General features: G+C 39.6%; 1 protein-coding gene across 5 annotated transcripts; it reads left to right on the top strand.

The window, feature by feature from the left end:
• Nucleotides 1-221: 221 nt before the first annotated feature.
• LOC127934659 (zinc finger E-box-binding homeobox 1) lies at nt 222-20275 on the top strand. 5 transcript variants are annotated; one of them, XM_052532191.1, is made up of 11 exons: nt 222-381; nt 8420-8581; nt 9112-9159; nt 11385-11525; nt 11601-11803; nt 11938-12043; nt 13138-14768; nt 15198-15761; nt 15838-16006; nt 16758-17349; nt 17478-20275. In XM_052532191.1, the coding sequence occupies exons 1-10, from the start codon at nt 324-326 to the stop codon at nt 17312-17314; spliced, it is 3639 nt and encodes a 1212-aa protein (XP_052388151.1). In that variant the 5' UTR covers nt 222-323; the 3' UTR covers nt 17315-17349; nt 17478-20275. The 5 variants fall into 5 exon arrangements, with proteins under 5 accessions (XP_052388151.1, XP_052388160.1, XP_052388144.1 ...); XM_052532200.1 differs by having other exon boundaries at nt 15841-16006; nt 16758-20275; XM_052532184.1 differs by having other exon boundaries at nt 16758-20275.
• The last annotated feature ends 1549 nt before the right edge of the window (nt 20276-21824 follow it).

The raw sequence follows: 21824 nt of genomic DNA, 5'->3' as shown, positions 1-21824 counted from the left end.
CGATGTAACAATAAACATATTCCCCGTAAATGTGTCTCTTAAACTTTTTGGCCAAAGTCTTTTGTCTGCTTGTTCCTTAATGTAATAAACGCTTATCACACATGTAGAATGTTGCCCCAGTTTTGAAAGAAGTGGATAGCTTCTTATAGAGGGTGGGGCGTCAGAGGTGTTCTCTTGGTGTTCTCACGGCATCAAAAAGGTTATGTCGTAAAGCAGAATGTCGTAAACCAGGTGCGGAGAGGGGCCTGTTATGGGGAGGGGGTAACCGGAGGGGGAGAGGGGGCTCGATCCGCGACGCAGCGTTCAGACACAGTGCAGGAATCATGGCGGATGGCCCCAGGTGCCAGCGCAGAAAACAGACACAGCCACGACGCAACAACGGTGAGTCCCACCGGCTGAAATCAGATCTTACACATAAGATTGATAGGGAGAAAAGTTGTTTTAAATGGTCTCCAGTTGTTTTTTTCTATCTTTGGACTAGTTTAATGACTACTTATGAAGTCACGAGTATGGGTGCGGGCTGGGCTGTCCCAGTGTGCTGCACCGTTATACCTGAGTCTGCCCGGACCGTTATACGGAAGGACGCGCGTCTCGTGCACCCGCTGCGTGTGCGGTAAACTATTTCGATTCAGAGTTCGTCCTGATCAAAAACTTGAGTGAATCAAACAGTACCGCACTCATTCAAAACTACAGTACTGATACAATGCTAAAGCATAAACATTTATTGCATTTAAATGACGACTCGAGTGGGAATCTTGACAGTTGCTGGTGCCATAACGCCGATTGCTCTCAAATCTAATTAAACATTTAAAAGGACAGTTGATTACAAAAATTCTGTTATCATTTAACATGTTGTTTTTAAACATGCTTGTCTAGGAAATGTTCAGCAGAATGGCAGTTTCAGTCACCATTCACTCTCATTGCAAAAGAAAATGGTTATATAAGTGAATGGTGACAGTCCCTAATATAATTGGAGAATATGCATTTTTGGGTAAACTGTCTCTTTAAGAACGTCCAGCCCTTTCTCTTAAAAGCGAGCAATATTTAGCTGAATGTTATTTCTAGATTTTACAAGATATTTTTATTTAATTTAATACCAAAAAACACCTTGCCATATTATAAGAATTTTTTTCTAATTAAATATAGCTTTTGCCAATTCTTCATAAGAGCAAAAAGTGTTGCATTCTGCAGAAAATTGCCAACAAATTAATGTGCTATCTTACATAAGATTTATTAAAGCAATTTCAATGTTCATATTGCTGTCGTCCACGTCTTATCTAAACATCCACGCCCAACACTGAATAGATGCCGACTTCTAGGTTTAGGTCGCTTTCTCTTTAAATAACCTTTCCGGTAATCCTGTAACGTTAATATTGTCCGCCGTGCAGTTATGAGCACCGAGCTACCTTTTCCTGTGCGTGCGTGTGACAACGAGCGCGGATCCGCTCGCGACGTAATACGCCCAGGAGCCGTCAACGTGTTTACCTGAACGGTGAGGAGACAACGGAGCGAGCCAATGTCCTCTTTTACCGTTCATCGCACTCCTCGCGTGTCCGGAGCCGTGATTGCACAGGCGGTGGAGGGGAATCGGTGTGTGAAACGCGATCTGCCCGAGCGAAGCGCGAGAGAGGCGCCCAGCACACGCCACGGCAAATGGCAACTTGTGCAGGTAACGTTAGAGAGAGAAGATGGTGTTTGATTGCAGTCGTGCATGTCGTCCGCATCGCTCACACCGATGACCGATGACCAATGACCTTTTACTTGGCTTTCATCCACTATTGAGTGATATTTCGTTGTACGCTCTTTGCTAGAAAACAGGTTGCTGTGGTATATTTTTATGTTTCGCGCAGAAGTCCGGTTTCAGCAGCCCTGAAGTGGCTCGGAACGAAAGATTTAAGCGCATAAGGTGGTTGTTAGTGGTGCTTTCCGTCGTTTTACTGGTCAGAAGTAAAACAGGTCGATTTTTCCGTAAGGTATTTGTGTAATGGCGATGTGGACCGTTATTTGCTGCAGTGAGGGCGGGGCTGCTGCTCGCGTGAGTCGGAGACGAGCCAGGTAGGATAGGTGACGAAACACCTACATAGGTGCTTTCACTGGTATTTTTTGAGTATTTATGGTATTTTAACATATATATAAACGCGATTTAAACTGTTTTATGAAGAATTCTGTTTTACAGCACACATACTTTGTAAGGAAACAAATGTAACAGTTAGTATTCAGGTCTAGAGAGGCGCTGATTCATTGTGTCCGTCGTTGGCGAATTCCCATTGTTTTGTCTATGTTGAGGTCTGTTTCGGATGTTTCTTGTGATAGAATATGCTTATTAAATGTTATAAGAATACAACGCGAACGGGTTATTTATTTATTTATTATTTTTTTATTTTTTTGGCGGAGGCGGATGTATTGTCTGAGCTACGGCTGATGTGACGTAATCGCTAGGAGGAGCACTGATGCTGCTGAGACTATTATTTTCATTCCTCGCGCAGCTGCTTCTCGCGCTTGACATGTCCACTAGACCTTGAGATCTTTAAGGCGTTACAGCACGGAAATGAGGTCACGGGGTCTATTCGAGACTCGTTTTCATTGGTTCAGTTACTCACGTCTGTAAAAGACATGCCACCATAAGTACTGTAGCATCAGCTGTCATGCGTGTTTCTCTGTGTTTGATGTGTATCAGTCCTGCAGGTGTGAGTGAATGATGGTAGGAAGCACATGGGATTACAAGAATACATATTTTGCATTTTATACTTACATGCACATCTCGAGTGAGATACAGAAAGACAAAACAATGAAAGACATATAGTAGTTGCCTTGGGTTTTTGTTATGTTTTAAAACGGGTCACTTTGTTCCCCCCTCCCCCACTCAATCTTCCTGACCCTCAGTCAACCTTTGACCTTTAAAGCCACACATGTTAACATTTAGCATTTCTGTCTGGTCAGGATGGTTCTCTTGTTTTAAGAATTCACCGCCTGCTTTCAATTCTCCTATTTATTTCTGCTAGTGCGTACATGTTTACGTGGTTCACGAGGAAACACATTTGTATAATGCCATGGATATGACATAGGTATGAAGGTGGTTTATGAGGACACTACCTGTGTCCCTGTAATTCAAAAGGCTAACAAAAATAACTAAAATGTTTTGTTGTTTTTTTTAATCTAAAAATGCAAGTTTTCTGTGAGGTTTAGATGTAGGGTTGATGTAGAGTAAACCATTACGCCTATGAAGAGTGAAACATTTATTGTTTGCATTTCATACAGATCTCGTTAAATATTTTAGCATTAACAACACACAATTTTCAGTTTAACAGTTTTAGGGTAAAATCAATGTCTTGTTAATATTATTATTATTATTATATTTCTGATAAAGAAGAATATCCAATATAAGAGGCGAGGTGAATTCAATTTTCAAAACATTATTTAAAAAAAGGCCTTAATGTCGATTTACATTATAACAGTGAAGAATACTGTAATGCATGTGTTAATGTGTGTTGTTAATGTATGGTGAGAATGCATGTATGCGAGGGACAAATACAAACACCTGTAGCACTGAGCTCTTCTCACACTTCCCTGTTGATGGAAAAGGGATATGTGAGGGCATTAAAGATCTTTTCAGATTTCACTTGGTGTTTGTGGGGGGGCTTGTGACTGCTGAGCATCTCTTTTTGCATGCTAATCTCTCCTGGTGGTTCGCCGCCTCTTTGTACGGCAGGGGGAAAGTTTCTCAGGGTAAAGGGGAGGGTTTTTCTCTTTCTGTTTTTAGGGTGGGGGAGGGTTGGGAGGGACTTCTGTTTGTGTGAATGAACAAAGCAGAAACATGTTGGTGAAAAATCTAAAAATATAATTTATTACTGTGATGACAATGCTTTAAAAAAAAAAAAAAGTAAACAAATTCTCGAAGGTCCATGCTCTTCTGTGCAACACACTCAATTGTTTATTTGTGTTTTCAGTTGCTGATCCTTCGGAATATTAGGTGTTCCTATTTTAATCTGTACTTGCTTGAACAAAGTCAGAGTTTCTATGTGTGCGTGTGTGTGTGTGCATATGGTGGCAGGTGCACTCTATAACAAGCCAAATCACCTCATCCCAGGAAATGTCACACGAAATGGAGGTTACCATGGTGACCTGAATGTGTTGATTATGAGGTCACACTTGAACAGCTCTACCTGCCAGCAGTGTAAACTCACCCATAAAGAGGGCATAAAGAAGTGTGTGTCATTAAGCGTGCACCAGAAATTAAAAACTGTCATCATTTACTCACCCTCATGTCGTTTCAAACTTTCTTTCTGTGGAATGCAAAAGAAGATGTTCTGAAGAATGTTCATGCTGCTAGTTTCCATACAATCATACAATGACAGTATAAGGCCTCCAGAGGCTGTCAGTTTCCAAAAGAGAAACAAAAAGTAGTATTTTAGTGCTTCTGATACAGTAGATTTGTGTGAAGAATAGAACAGAAATTTAGATTGTATGGACAATGTTTTTGTAAATTAAGTACTTTATGAAACTATGAAATTTTACTTATGTTGACCATGAAAGTTCAGGCAGTCCTGATAAGATCCAGCATACTGATTCAGAGACATCAGCTCCTCTCAAAGTGTCTGGAACAATGACTGAGATTCAATTAGATGCATTTTAAATGTATTTCTATCAGGGGTAAAAACATCTCTGATTACGACACACTTGCTAGATATCTAAACCCTGTGATTTCAGCCATCCACAGGATGGGCCAGACATTCAGCAGTGATCTGAATCAGCTGTAAGAACACCAAAGATTTTTTAATTATTATTTTATTTTTTCTTTGTCAGTAAGGCAGAAAACCATAATTTTCAGTTCGGACATGCACAGGTATGTGAAATAACAACAACAACAAACAAAAAAGTTAATTTCTGGTCATTTCAAAGAACAGAAACCTTAAACAGGAACTGTTTTTTGCATAATTGGATCACTTTTACATCACTTCCTGTTGATAAAATCTAACTCTGCCAGCAGAAGAAACTGGATGAGCTCCATTGAAACCAAACATGTTTAAAGCGGTGTAAAAAAAACACACACACACAAATTTGACATGGACATCTGGAAGTATTCTTTGTATCCTCCTGACATGTGTGCATACACACACACACACACACACTCACATCAGAGATGAGTTTTCCAGTACCTCATAGGCTTACTAGTGCTCTCAGATTTAGCCAAAGAATCCATATGTCAAAATCGATGTGACAGTACTATTAAAAACACTTTTCAAATCGTCCCTTTGTTCTCTATTGTGTTTCTGATGATGTCATACAGCTGGTAAAAAGCTTTTCTGGGCTGCAGGAAACTGATCTAAAATTAGCTGCACTTCACTTCCTGTCTTCAGGGCACAGATTCTACCTTCTATTGTACATGTGCTCATATATTTCTGCATGCGAGTGTGTGTGTGTTTACATGTTGGAACCCTCTGTATCAGCTGTTACTGATTACAGACACGTCACCGCTTTAACAGAACAAACAAGTGTCCTGTTTGCAAACACATGCACATGTGTTTTAACTAGGGATGGGCATTCGATTAAATTTTCGTAGTCGATCGTCGGGAGAATTAACGATCGACTATCGATTAATCATTAATATTTTTATAGCTAATATAATTAATTATTAAATTTTTATAATTCAAAAATGCAATGAATACAAAAACACAGCGTGTTTTTCCACGGTGAGACCTTTATTACAAGATCAACTTGTGGCAGACAGTTACGTTCCGGCAAACCGAACATATATGCGCGTGCATATGCGGTGCTATAAAGCAGCGGATCCTGCAGCTGCGAGCCGGCATTCTTAAACAGAGACCTCATTCGTTCCAAAATAATAATAATCAAAGTATCATGTTAAACAATAACTTAAAAAAAAACATAATACTTAGATCTGACAGGTTTTGTCAAAATGTAACTCAAAACTTTCCAAGCCAGAAAAAAAAGATTTTAGCCTTCCTAACAATAAGGCTAACTTAACAAATTATGCTATTTAAACCTCGTGAAAAATAACTAACTTTAGTAACTAGCATACAACTTCTGCACGAGTCTACTGATTTTTGTTTAGAAATAGAAGCATGTTGACATGATCTGGGGTCAGACGCGACCGCAACCTGGTGACCGTCAGTCCAGCCGCCGAAAACACCCGCTCTGAGGGAACTGACGTTGCCGGGATGCACAGGTACCTCCGCGCTAACTTGGCCAGCCCGGGGAACCTTATTCCGTTCACTTTCCACCAGTCTGTAGGTGTGCAATTCAGGGGTGGGGGAGTCTCCCTCAGAAAATTCTGAAGTTCTGCTTCGATGCCAGCCTCGCATTGAGTGGTATAGTGATCCCCAAGGAGTTGTGCCATAGCAGATGACTGGGAGGTCGCGACTTCAGTGTTTGCGCTCCCCTCGTCCATGTCAGAGAACGCAGCCTCGTCTCCCCCAGCCTGTTGGATAGCTGCCCTATCGGTTCCCACCGCCTCTCCCAGTTCAACCAGTTTCACATTAGCAGCCAGTCTCTGTGTTGGTGTAAGAAAGCCCAGGTGTTTGTGACGAGGGTCCAGCATTGATGAGATCATGGGGGCGAATGACACTCACCAGACTCAATCTGTATAAATATATGATGGGGAATCAACGTTGTATTTTTTTATTGTTTATTTTATGAATTAAAATAAATATTAAAATGAATATTTTTATGGAGTAACTGTTTTATTATTTGAGGGGCTTACTGCTTAAATATAAAAAGGTAACATGCAGATAACAGGAAAGTATCCATGTACTTATGTATATGTAAACTAAGACAAACAGTTTAGCTTACATTCATTCGTTGGATGAGAGATGAACGCACTTTGGTCTTGAATTCGATGAGTCTGGGCCAGTCTCCTTCACTACGCATGAGGTGGATATTGATGAGGCCGAAGGTGATGGGATAAGTGTTCGAGATGGAGACGTCTTTCTCTGCAGACATAACCGTGGTGGCACATTTAAGTGCTGACAGCACGGGCTGTGTGTCCTCCATCAGCTGCCAGTACTCATCCTTCAACTCCAGGATCCTGGCATCTTGAAGCTTGGTCACGGTTCGGTCCGACAGCACAGCAACAACAGCCCACCGCTGCTCCACCAGCCGATCAAACATCTCGCACACGGAGTTCCACCGTGTTTTACACGACTGGGTAAGCCGGTGAGTTGCGAGGCCCATTTGCTCCTGTTTCTTTTGCAGTGCTTTGGTTGCTGTAGTGCTGTGATTAAAGTGGCTAACGAGTTTACTAGCCGCTGATATTACCCGATAAAGATACAGTGCAAATCCGTCATTTATGGCCAACTGGAGGGTGTGTGCAAAGCAGGCAACGGAAATCCAGGGCACTCTGGTGGGACTGTTGGCAGCTACAATATTGGCCGCGTTGTCATGAACGCACGCAATAACTCGGCCTTGAAGTCCCCACTGCTCTACAGCTCCATTAATTTTCTCAGCGAGGTGGTCAGCTGTATGCCGTCCTGGCAGGCTTTCTGTGAGCAGGACCGCTGAGTTCATTTGCCAGTCATCACTGATATAGTGGCAGGTTATGGTGATGTAGCTCTCAGCTGTTAAAGCGGTCCAGCAGTCTGTAGTTAGAGCAACTCTCTCAGCTTTGCTCAGTTCTTTTAACAGCTGCTGCTTTCGTTCTTCATAGTGAGTTTCTACCAATCTGGTGATGGTACGTCGTGATGGAATTTGATATGCTGGTTCCAATAAATGTATCAGTTCTTGAAAACCATTGCCCTCAACAATACTTAAGGGCAGAATATCCATCTCAATGAACTTGCAGATCCCTTGGGTAATTTTCTCTGCTCGTTGTGCATCACAGCTCCGAGTCCGTGCTAACGCCGACTTGATGCTAGGTTGAGACTGAGAGCAGGATGCACCGCCACCGACATTAACAAGTGACGGATGCACTTTGTTTAAGTGGTACATCATTTGAGTCGTGGCCGTGTTGTACTTATACACGGCATCGCAATGTTTGCAGTGAACTGTTTCGTTTTTTAAATCAAAATGGTCCCACGCCACACTTCGCCGTGACCTCTTCATGATTATTCTTTTGAAATCAAAACGGAAGATCACAGATAACCGCGTAGGGTGTCAAATATTGCACCCTGGTGGTAAAATATTTAATTGCTGCCACACAGTGAAATTCATTTAATTAATTCAAGACTCACACTACGCAACGCAGCCTGCGTTAGATTAAAAAAAATGCATTAGATTAATCGATAACAAATTAACGTGATCGAAGAAATTCTTAACGATCAATTATCGATCGTCGATTAATCATGCCCATCCCTAGTTTTAACAGAATTAAACATGGCCATTAGTGCAAAAAGAATATGCATCTCTGTGAACACCTGTGATCCTAAACTAAACCGCTCCTTCTCTCTCTCTCTCTGTCATGAAGTGAGGAGTTTTAGCAGTGTGCCAGAGGCAACTTCAGATTCAGATGATGAAGACAAACTGCACATTGCAGAGGAGGACAGCATTGCTGACGATCCCGACCTAAAGTCCTCAGTATTCCAGTTCGAAGCAGCACAGCAGCTCTCTGAAACATGCACACAGGACGGTGAGTAGAACAGTAAGAGATGATTAACTTGATGCATTTAATTTATTTATGTTGGGTAGTTCAGAGCTTTGAAATAAACCATGTAAACATCTGTGCAATAGACAAAGTTGCAAGAATAAGAGTGACTAATGCTTGACGTATAACACATCTTACCATAGCATGGCTTTTGTGCTGCAGAATCTAGTAGAGTCGCCGCACTTGTTATTGGATAGGTGAACTTTTCCCCTCATAAGGGTGCGGGATTGAGGAAGTGGTGTTTCTGAAAGTTTATTGTAAAAACAATTCTTTGGTTTCATGATCAGAACAAAATTATAATGTTAACTGGTTACCTGTATTAAACAATTGAAAGGTTTTTACATTTTCTACTATGTTCTTCAGAATTTTTTTTTGGGGGGGGGGGGGGTTTCTTATCCCCATAAACAATAATAAAACAACAGTTAGAGCAACATTTAAAACAAAACTTAGTGTCATAAAGCCAAGTGATTTCATCAAAACACTGAAGTAATTAGTTTTTTTTTTTCTTTCAACAGATGGCAGCCTGGGGCCAGATACTTTAATAGAAGAAATAAGGGTCAAAGGTCAGTTTAGTGCAAAACACTCAGAGAACTCTTATGGATTCATTTATTTGTAACTCATTTTCTTAACCTTTTAGCAGTTTAAAAAGTGGGGGGGGGGGGTCAACATTAGTTGTCTAGAATCAGAGATGGTCTGCAGATTTAAAGGATTCCAAGTTGACAGATTTCACAGAAAAATGCATAGTGTATGATGGGCATGAAGATTTTTCAGCTTCAGATTTGTTTTCATCCAGTCAGAAGATATCAATCGTGTTTATTTTGAGCTGATTTTAGAACACAAAGGTTTTTTTTTTTTCAGTTCCCAATGAGGTGCATGCTCCTGCAGAAATTTAGCTGTAATATGTCTTGTATGGACAATGTTTTTGTGAATTAAGTACTTTATAAATCTATGAAATTGCATAACATGACCATTATGTTGACCATGAAAGTTCAAGCAGCCTAGGAAGCATCAGTCCTGATAAGATCCAGCATACTGATTCAGCTCGTCTCAAAGTGTCTGGAACAATGACCGAGATTCAATTAGATGCATTTTAATTGTATTTCTATCAGGGGTTAAAAACATCTCTGATTACGACACACTTGCTAGATATCTAAATATCTAGATATCTGTGATTTCAGCCATCCACAGGATGGGCCAGATATTCAGCAGTGATCTGAATCAGCTGTAAGAACACCAAAGGTTTATAAATTATTTTTTTATCTCTATGGCAAAAAATCTGTATGAGCAGAAAATCATAATTTTCAGTTCTGGCATGCACAGGTTTGTGAAATGACTGTGCAGGTCATTTCAAGGAACAAAAACCTAAAAGAGGAACATTTTTTTTTTTTTTTTTTGCATAATCAGATTACATTGCTGGTGCAAAACACTCATACAGATCTTATGGATTTTGGTTGAGATAGCCTGCAAATTTGAAGTATTTCAAGTTGACAGATTTCACAGAAAATAGTGTAATGCATTATGGGCATGGAAATTTTTCATCTTCAGACTTCGTTTTCATCCAGTCAGAAGATATCAGATGTGTTTGATGTTTTGAGCTGATTTTAGAACACATTTTGTTTTCAGCGCATGCTCCTGCTCAAGTTTGTTGGATCCAGAACAACTTAAAAGTCTGGTAGTGTTTGATTCTCTGTCATTTGGTGTATGATGCCCAGTTTTTCTCTGTAATTATTTACAAAATCGACATGTGTATGATGCCTTGTGCTTTAAAATCTGTTCAGATTTTAAAAGTCATGAACTATATTCCGCCTGGGTATTCAGATACAGAACAGAAAACAACAGGGAGCTTTGGATGTAACACAAGTTTTCAGTTTCAAACTCTTGCTGAGAACTGGGGAAGGCTTGGCTTCTTTGGGCACTTTGGCCTACTTGTCATGGAAAGAGTTTGAAATTACTGTAGTAAAGGGACAAGTAGCTGGACTGACATGTCAGTGAGGGTGTGCTGGGTTAGCATGGCTGGATCAGGTGTGTGTGAGCTCATTCCTCTCTCTCAGGTCATTATTCATTCGTAATGCGTCACCTGGTCCTTACGGGCCTCCGTAGCACATAGACGTGGGCCATACTGCCCCACTTCCCAGTCAAATATAATTACAACTGTAATTTTATAAAACTCCTACATTACATCCAACCCAAAAAATCTGTGTTTGTGTGCATATTAAATTTCGATTAAACCCAAAGTGTGGTTACTAAACCCGGTTGCAGTCAGGTTGTTTTTGTATATTAGTACATGTAGGTTTCAACCAAAAAAGCTAATATAAATGCAACCACAGGAAACAGCTGTAATTGGAAAAACTTTACCAGACACCAATGGTAAAATGCGAAGGTGTCATGATCATAAACCCTGAAGAGCTGGAGCACCAAGATGAACATCAGCTTCTTCCCTGATCAGACAAATAACCCGATAAATACCTGACTTGAATATTATATTATACATATGTTTACTCCTCCTGTGGACAAACTTGGAAAAAAAGAGTAAGAAGCAGATTGCTCAGAAGCAATTTAACAGATGTTCTGATGCATGACTTTTCACTGTAGGCTATTCAAACATTGTATGAATCTATTCTAAGACAGTTGGAAGCTCTATTAAAGGCAAAACACCTTAATAAAGAAAGATTTCCCAGGTGTTCACATTATTTTGTCCAACAGCTGTATTTCATGCTGGAGCAGAAGCTGAGAAAATGAAATTTGTATGCGTTTTAGTTGATCTAATTTGCCTGTGTGTGTTTGAAAGAGGAGTGTGTCACTGATGAGGAAGAGGGTGCTGATGATGAAGTGGACTGTGAGGAAAAGCAGACGGAAACGGAGCACGCTTACTCAGACGTCCCAGAGGAGCATCAGAGAACGCCAGAGCGAGGGGTCCACGATGAGAACGGTAGCCACCAAGTTAGTTTTTTTGTCTTTCTCTTGTCTAATCTACAGAGTATTTAATTGTGCATATGTCTGTCAGGTACTCCTGATGCATTCCCGCAGCTGCACACCTGTCCGCACTGTTCCCGCGGTTACAAGCGTCACACATCGCTCAAGGAGCACATTAAACTACGCCATGAGAAGAGTGAAGACAACTACTGCTGCTCCCTCTGTAGCTACACCTTCACCTACCGCACGCAGCTCGTCCGTCACATGACCGCACACAGACACGTCCGGGAGCAGGTACAGCGCTGCTCTCACACCTTCGCCATGTTCACACCTCTGTGGAGGAAATCACCGAGAGCTTTTGTTCACAGTCACATGTTGACTCAAACACTTTCAAACAACTGCCTTTTCCTGTCTCTCTCTCTTCTCAGCGGACTATTACTCAGTCAGGCGGAAACAGAAAGTTCAAGTGTACAGAATGCTCCAAGGCCTTCAAATACAAACATCACCTAAAGGAGCACCTACGCATACACAGCGGTCGGTCAAGTACACAAATTATTTTGGCAATGGATGTAACTCTAGTTTATGTCTTTGTTAACTCAGGTTAAAGGGTTAGTTCACCCAAAAATGAAAATTCTATCATTATTTACTCAAACCTCAAGCTGTTGCAAACCTGTATGGTTTTCTTTCTTTTTTTTTTCTTAACACAAAAGATCATTTGAAGAATGTGGGTAACCAAATATTTTAAATTATATATATATATATATATATATATATATATATATATATATATATATATATATATATATATATATATATATATATATCATTTGAAGAATGTGGGTAACCAAATATTTTAAATTATATATATATATATATATATATATATATAATCTTTTTTTTTTTTTTCATATTATGGATGGCAGTGGGGACCAGCAACTGTTTGCTTAACTACATTTATCAAAATATCTTCTTTTGTGTTCAACAGAAGAAAACCTGATACAGATTAAGAACAACTTTTTGAACTATACCTTTAAGGCCACTTTTAACTTTAGGTTAGTGTTCATGTTTAACACCATTTGTAACCCAAGGCTATGAAAGCCTGTTTCACAGAAGGGTTAACCCTGCTTTTTGTCAATTTTATAAAATAAACCATAATTATGCAACAGACCACCAATCATGAACAAAACAATACTTACCTCATTAAATACTGATGAGCTTTGTGCAGTTGCAGACATGTTCATGCTATTTTTCTAAAAAAAAAAAAAAAAAATGTGTAAAAATATTTTATTATAATTAGAATGATTTCTTATTCAATTATGAACAGTATAAACATCTCCTTTTATAAATAAAAAATTCTATTTGAACTTTCCTTATTCATTTATTTGTAAGAACTGAGCACTTTATAATATATATATTATATATAATATATATTGGGGGCCTGTAAGATTTTTTTTAAATACTTTTAAAAGAAGTCTAAAGTTCATCAAAGCTACTTTGAACCATTTAGTGTTCAAGCAATTAATGCTGAATAAAAGTGTTAATTTCCCTTTAAAACCTTTTTTTTTGTCACCAATATCTGAAACTACATTTTCTAATTAATAAGTTTCTTTATCACTGTGTTTATCCAGGTGAGAAGCCATATGAGTGCTCTAACTGTCAGAAGCGTTTCTCACACTCGGGGTCCTACAGCTCTCACATCAGCAGTAAGAAGTGTGCGAGTGTGACACCTGCAGTCAACGGCCTTCCTCGCACACCTGGAGTGAAAACGGCTCTTACTGTTTCTCGCCCCACACACATCCTTCTAAGGGAGAAGACGGACATTACCAACAAGCCTCTACAAGAGCAGCTCCCCCTGAAACAGATCAAACAGGAGCCTGTCGAGCAGCAACCCAAACCTGCGCCAGCAACACCCATGATAGCCGCCGCCACTACCAATGGAGTCGTGGCTCCACAAGGCGTTGTCCAGACACTGGTCCTGCCCACTGTTGGGCTTGTCCAGCCAATCAGCATCAACCTAAGCGACTTACAAAATGCGCTTAATGCAGCAATGGAAGGGAATGTTATCAGGCAGGTGTTGACTAGCACCAATGCAAACGGAGCAAACGCTAAAATCGTAGGTCAGGCGCAAGCTGTCGTGTTGCAGCCACAGCAGGCGCAGCCGCAGGTGATCTCTGCCATCTCTCTGCCGGTTGTGGGACAAGACGGAAATGCCAAAATTATCATCAACTACAACCCCCAGCTGGATTCACAACTCAAGGCAGTAAAAGTGAACACAACACAGCCCACAGCAACACAAACCAGTACGGTGCAGGCAAAATCTACAGTGTCCGACATCATACAGCCAAACGTGGTGCAGTTTCAGTCTGTGCAGTCCAACTCAACTGAAACCCAAACATCATGTCCCCCGAAACCTACACAGGTAAACATCATTAAACCAGTCCAAGCTGGAAACCTCAGCAAACCGGCGTCTATCATCAAGATAACGCCTGCACAGGCTGCCAGGCTGGTTCAAGCTCGGGCGGCACAACCAAAGCTCACCCAGCAAACTTTACTGCTGGTGAGAAGGGCAGATGGGACGCAGAGCCTCGTGGTTCGACAGATACCTGTCACCAATTCCAACACGCAGAGCACTGAGACTAAATCATCCCCGGAGAAGACTACAAACACTCCTCCAGCGGAAGAGGAGGAGACGACTGAAAATACAGGTTCGCTGGAGGATAAATGTGAAAAACAAAACCTGACAGCACCACCAGAAATCAAAATCAAAACCGAACCGGCCTCTCCGTCTAAGATCGAGCCCGAAATGCAGAGTGAGGATGACAAAGAGATGCAGACAGATGAAAATCAAGAAGGAGGGAAGCAAACAACAGTGACAACTGAGCCGGTCGTACACTCTGGAACAGTTCACTGTGGAGTCACCTGTGGAGATAACTTCCACAATTACGCAACGTGTCTGCTTTGCGACAGCTCCCTGGGCAAGCGTAAGCCTTCGGACTGTGAAGACAGTGATGCCAAAGGGTCGCCCACAACTATATCTCTCTCCTCTCTACTGGATAAGGATAAGAGTGGAGCGGCAGAACGCCTCCTTCCTCTTCTGAAGGCCTACAGTCAGAACCCAGAGCCTAGCGAGGAGCAGCTGTCTCAGGTGGCCAAGACAGTCCGGTTACCTCTAGAGGCGGTCATCAAGTGGTACCAGAAGATGCGCTCCAAGAGGATACTGCTCCAGGCTGCAGGCAACCTGAAAGAAAACAACCAAGAGGTAAGTAAAACACATTTTACGTAATTGTAAAATAGGGCTGTAACAATTATGAAATTTGTCTGGTCTAACTATAAATACAAATCATACAGACACACATAAACTTCAAAACTTTTTTTTCTTAATATTGTTATTTAGCAAAGACAGATTGTTGTTATAAATGTTATATTTCAATAAATGCTGTTTTTCAGGTCTCCACAAAAATATTAAGCAGCAAACTTCTAAAAACGTTTGGATGGCAAAATGCAATTGGATTACAAAAATTTTTTTTATAAAGTGCACCTTAAATCACAGATTATTAAGTGAAATAATCACAATCGAGCAATTATTTAATAATCTTGTCAAGCCTAAGACATAAGGTTGTCATTAATGTTGCCTTGGAAAATGAGTTTTTCCTAAATATATGAATAATGTCTTTCATCTTCAACAAAGAAAACTACACCATCTGCTGTGCCTGAAGGAATGAGCCCTACTCAAGACACTTGCACTCCCACTCAACCCCTTGATGGCACTTCGTTGGACTCCCAAAATGGAAGCGCCGCTTCACCCGCCTCCCCTCCAGCCAGTGTCTCCCCCGATGACCTCGTCATTGTAAAGACCGAAGACATGGAGGAGGAGCTGCAGTGTGAACCGCTGGATCTCTCGCTTCCAAAGTCCAGCTCCGCTCAAGCCAGCACCACAACTAAGCTGCCGGTCTCCACCCAAAAGGAACCGCTTAACCTCACCTGCCTCAAGAAGCAACCGCTGCCAGGCAACACCATCTATGTGACGCAGGCCGGCACGGGTCCACTAAAAATTATGACAACCCCATTGCCAACACTGGTTGCCATAGCAGAGCCCGGCGGTGTTTCGTGCATTGGCACGGCAATATCCGGTAACAAACGAACCATCCTCATCCCTCAGCTCACCTACACCTACACCACCAACCCCAGCGTCAAAACACCTGACAACTCCCTGACAGACACAAAGGGGACCGTAATCCTAAACAGCTGTACGGTAAGCACAACAAATACATGCAAACATTAAGGTCTGGACATACCTGACTCATTCGCTCCATCTTTCTCTTGATCAGAAGGTGGTGGACACTGCTTCGGACTGCATGTCAGAAGACCAGAATGATGAAGACTCACCTCTAATGAAGAAGAAGAGGAAGACCGTCGGTGGCCAGTACGCCTGCGATCTGTGTGACAAAGTCTTCCAGAAGAGCAGCTCACTGCTGCGACACAAGTATGAACACACAGGTACGGAAAACCGTTCATGAATGACACGTGATTTATAGTAATTGGACACTTAAAAATGCGTTCATGTTTAGATAAGATTATAAACCAAAATAGACTAGTACTTTAATGAACCTTGACTGTTGGTGCTTGCAAAGACAATGCTGAAAGCAAAATAAAGTTACATGGGCAGTGATTTAAATCATTAAGAGAGCGACCTTAAAATGAAAAAATTAAACATTATAAAAAATAAAATAAGAAATTATTATTATAATAGTAAATGAAAACTAATAATAAAACCAAACTCACTAACAATTAGCTCTTCATTAAGGAAAAGGACAAAATCTTGCCTCCCTCTGTTCAAACACAATAATTAACCAGCTCCCTACAAAGCTCTCCATAATCAACAATTCTTTTAGGGAATCTCAATAAAACATTTTCAACATTTATGTAGCATCTGGGTTAGGGGAAGAGAGAGTTCTGGTTGTAAGCCTAGTATCAAGCAATACCTGTTTGCAAAGGCAGAAAGAAAAACCGAAACATGGTCCAGCATTGCCACATCCTGGTTACAAATAACATTTGTTTGCAGATGCAGCTAAGTTACATGATTCTTTATTTAACACCAGGATTTTCAACCAAGAGTCTGTGAATATGTAAAACATAGAATTTACATAAAGACATTTTTGAAAGATTTTTAAATGAACAATATGATGATAGATCATGTTAACATGTACTTCCTTTGTCCTAACCTCGTCGTATTGCATCATCATTCCAGGTAAGCGGCCTCACGAGTGTGCCATCTGTAATAAAGCTTTCAAACACAAGCACCACCTGATCGAGCACTCGCGACTACACTCCGGAGAGAAGCCCTACCAGTGTGACAAGTGCGGGAAGCGCTTCTCTCACTCGGGCTCTTATTCTCAGCACATGAACCACAGATACTCCTACTGCAAGAGAGACACTCATGAGCTGCCGGAGCAGGTCAGCACCTCCACTCCTCCCTCTCAGCTCGACTCGGACGAGAGAGAGAGCGATGCAGAGGAGGAAGAGGATTTGACCGCTCTGGACATGAGCGATATCAGAGTGGTGCGAGTGGGAGAGGAATATGAGGATGAGGAGGAGAGCTGTGGAGAGGAAGAGCAGGACCGAGGACGTGAGGAGCAAGAGACAGAGGAAGGAGGAATGGTGATGGAGGTGGATCTCGGAGATACTGACACTTTGGAGGAAGAAACCGTTGAAACGGAAGATGCTATGGAGATGGAGGAGTCAAAGGAAGAGGAAGCAGTTCTCACGAATAATGAAGATAACACAGAGATGGCAACCGAGGACTGAAGGGTGAACGCACTCATGTGCGACTAATGAAAGAGGTGACGAGCTCTTCATCATAATCTTACAGTCGTCAGTTGCTATGAAAACTGTGTCTCAGCTCTTTACTGTGTATAAAACCCAGGTGTGCCTCATTTACAAAACAATATTTCCTTGTTTTAAAAAAAAGAAAGAAAAAAAAAAAAAAAGAGAGAGAAACCGAAACTCCAACTCAACTAGACTTCGCAGGACTTCAAAGTTTCAGTTGTTTGGCTTTGTTCTGTTACCGAGCCGCTGAATTATGGGTATGTCAAATTATCAGTGTTCACGTGTTTTTGTTGTTCTGTACAGTCAGATTTCTATACCTTTATATTTGCCAATGAAGTTTACGAAAATCAGTATTTTAAAGTTTTGAGAAACAAAACTAAATTCTGCACTGCAGGTATAACTGGTTTACTTACGGGGGTGATTCTCATGAAAACTGTCAAGAAGGGTCATATTTCACTTGAGAAAAAAAAGAAGAAAATTCTTATTTTGCATGAAGACAATGAATCCTATTTTTAAAACCATCACAGATATTTTTTAACGAACATTTTTATTGTAGCATTTAAGAACACCTGCAAATATGCATTTATTTTAATTTATGCCATAAAATGTTTTATTGATGCTTATTTAAAATGTGTATATATATATATTGTCCAAATAGAATGGTTTTTATTACTGTGATACAGTATTAAATCAACTTAATTGTGAAAACGCTCAATCCTTAAAGTAGACTATTTTCTTAATGCAAAATAAAATATTTTTCAACTTGATTTTTTTTTAGGCTGAAATATGACCTGGACATTTCTTTGTGAGATTAACCACAGATACTTAATGCCTCAAGTTTAAGATACCATTCAGTATTTTTTCTTGTTAATCAGGCAAGATTTTGGTAGCATTGCCTCATTTCCCCATCTGATTGTTTATCTGCCTTATGAAGGAAATTAAATTGCACTTCACTATTAAGAGCTCATTTATAAAAAGAAGAAAAATGAGTTAATTATGGTAATATTCATAGGAATGCTTATCATTTAAAAATTGAATCGCTTTGATAGAATTTAAACTGGTGACTTGTAATGAACTACTAAACTGAATGATAATTCAAATCAGTCTCAAATTCTATTATAATAAGCACTCCAAAATATTTGTCAGTAACTGTAATGTTTTAAAATCATACTTTTCACGATCATGCCAGCATACTAAAAAAAAAAGTCGGGAAAAAAAGCGTCAAAAGGCAGTTTCACCTGTTCTTTCATTGATCTTTGTGTGGCTTTATGTTGTAATGTGTCAGTCTGTGTTCATAGGAGATGCTCTAAGGAACTGCACACCCACAGCCTTATAAAAGACCGCCAAGCTGTAAGTGCCATTTACAAACATTAACATAGTACTCCACAGTCTAGATTTTAGTCAGCTGACCAAGAATTTAAAGATGCATAAAAATGTCCACACTGGTCAAGGACACAGCGCAACATTTGACAAAAATATTTTAGTTTCTAACACTGCCCTCAGCTGAAATCAAATGGCACACTGTCAAGCTGTTATAGCTCATGCTGGTTTTCTCTCTCCAAGCCCACTGTGGTGAAGAATTGCCTATTTAACCTTGCTAAAAGAAAAAGATAATACTATATAAGTAGCACCTCTAAACTAAACCAAATCAAGTTTAAAAGATTAAGCAACACTATGTAATTTTTTCTGTGTTCAAAATTTGCTAAATGTACATAATGAGCAAGTACATCACAAATTCATCTACCACCTTTTTGTTGTATTCCTGCATGAATCGCCATAGACTTGGAGAAGTAGCTCCGGTTAGAATGTTCTCCAGCGGGATGAGTGCAGTTCTGTTTATTAACCTCTAGAGCGCCAAAATTTACATAGTGTTGCTTAAATCAAGTGAGGATTTAAATTCAGTCCATTTTATTCAGAAATCCAAGCTTTTTATGCTTCACTCTTCTTACAGTATTCTGTTTGGAATCATATAATAATCAAAAACAAATAGTCTAACCAAGTGATGAATAAAAACCAATAAGAAGCAGGTTAAGGATTATTTGATGCATGATGATGAAAGAAATGTACTTGAAATGTATGAACCACAGGATTGTATAGCTTGTATAGGAGAGCGCAAGACCTCCAACTCGTATTCATCAGCAAGTGTTCTCTGTTATGAAGTTTTCCAACGTGCACAGCCCTATAGATGAAACTAAACCTAGCATCCCAAAGTCATGCAGAAGGCAAATACGTATGTAATAAGACTGTGAAGTGCACGATGAAAGCAGCACTTTGGAAGAGGCGCATAGGATTCAAAATGTTTTAGTTGATTGTGTCTGAGCAGACCTTACAGTATTATTAATTTCAATGTATTTCGAAATGTTTATTCTTTTTGTGTTTATGCATGTGTATATTGTGTAATACCATCAGTATTATTGTCACTGACAAATGTTTCATTTGTAGAACCTTTTATATATGTCTTATTTTTGTATTGCTTTATTTATTGCGTGTGTGATACACACTGTAGTTTAACACAATGTATTTTAGAATTAATCTCAGTGCCACGAAGGAGGTTAAACCCTTATATATAAAGCTGAACTTCACAGTATTCGTTTTATAATTTCAAGTTATTTTTTAACTCTACCACAGAAAGTCAGTTAGGCATACATGTGTACCCATTGCTTTGGTTTTTCTTAAATCTGAAGCTTTTCCAACAGCTTCACGGTAATTCATAAACCTGTGATGAAGAGCATGGATTCATGTTGTTGTACTGGTGTTGAAATTGCATTTTGGAACCAAAATTAGTCAAGCCATTTTTTTGTTTTTGTTTTTATTTGTGCCAACTCTGCATTGTGTGTGTAAATGTCACATTTTCCACAAAGTTGATGAACGTATTTGTAGGATTTTCTTCCTTTGTTTCCTTTTATGATGCCCCATAAAATAAAATGAAATGAAGCACCAGGTCATTTCTAAATTGCTTATTTAATATCAAACAAATGTACTGAAAGTGTGCTAATATTTTATAATTTCTACACAACAGTGGGTGTCCAGGAAGATGTTTAGCATTTAATTTAAAGCTTAAAAAACTAAAGCTTTTAATACTTAAACCTTAGCAGACAGAGTACATGTTCAGCACTGTTAAGTGACGGCATCCAGTTAATGAGGTTTTGGATTTAAAAATTCAGCAAAACACTAGATTAGGACAAGTTCTTCAAAGACTTGCAAATGTAATATTTATTTATTTATTTATTTTTCGTTTGAAAAAGAAAATGTATCCATATGAATGGAGAGAAAATATTTAGCAATCTCCACTTAAGAGTGAAATAAGAGAGCGTTAGAAAAATAAATCGGTGAACAAAAAAAACATTTTCTTCATGGGCTCAGTGTGCATAATCATCTATAAAAATATAAACCGTCACACTGTATCGACAGCATTAAAGGAATGTTCCAGGTCCAATCATTTAGATGAGGCCCTGAAAAAACTAAGCAAACTGCATTTACAGTAAAAACTATTAAGTCTGAACATTTTTTCATAAAAGGCATAAGAGTAGCTGTTGTATACCAGTATTTATATTATATGTGAGAACTTTAAAGGCAACACATGAAAAAACTAAACCTGTGTTATAGTGATGTTTGCTGCCCCTTGGTGGAGGGGAGTAACAACACTCAATAAAGTGACCGATTTGCCTTGTCAGTTTTATTTTGATCAAGACAAAGCTCTGCTACATACAGCAGAACATTTAATGAATTACATTCAACAGCCATTTTCCAAATAACAATATCGGAATTAATTCTCAATATATTTTAATAAACCTGTCTATTTAATACAATTGTGGTGTCTTAACCTCCTCCATGTGCTTTTAACTCATCACACAAATACACACACGGTATGTCAATCAGACATCTTTAGAAAGAGCAATCAAGTTCTACCCGCTCAGAATTTCTTCTCTCTCTCTGATACAAGATCTTCACATGTTTTTTTTTTTGTCTACAGCATACTGTACTCGTATATTAAATAGGCTGTGAGAGTTTTGTTTGTACATCTTTTGATGTCGGATCAATAATCAGGAAATTATTGATCCAAATTACTGACTCCAGTGTTTCCCAGCAGGGATCACTTGCGGCAGGCCAGAACAGAATGCAATCCATTCCCGTGAAAATGAGTTTTTAGTATAGAATTACATCCATGTCTATCATATCAGTCAATCAGTTGAGGTGTTGTTCCAAACCATATTACAGTATTACCCCAGAAAGACGTGATGCAAAATGTAGTACTTATAGTGAACGGAAATCTAAAATGAAGCATCAGATTTCTCCCATACGCATCACGGTTTTCAGCTGTACAGAAAACGTTCATATTTCAAGTTTGCGTTGCTCCAACAGAATCCAAAATTGACAGTCCAATGGATTTAGGTATGTAAAATAATAAGACATCCAGTCAAAAAAAAAAAATATTAAGTCCAAAAAGATATGAGAGAGGATTTGACTGTTTATCTTGAAGCCAGAGTGG

The sequence above is a fragment of the Carassius gibelio genome, chromosome A2 (genome assembly GCF_023724105.1).
Source record: "Carassius gibelio isolate Cgi1373 ecotype wild population from Czech Republic chromosome A2, carGib1.2-hapl.c, whole genome shotgun sequence".
In the NCBI taxonomy this organism is placed as follows: domain Eukaryota; kingdom Metazoa; phylum Chordata; class Actinopteri; order Cypriniformes; family Cyprinidae; genus Carassius; species Carassius gibelio.
Note: the sequence above shows the minus strand (reverse complement) of the source record. Positions and strands in the feature narration are given on the sequence as shown.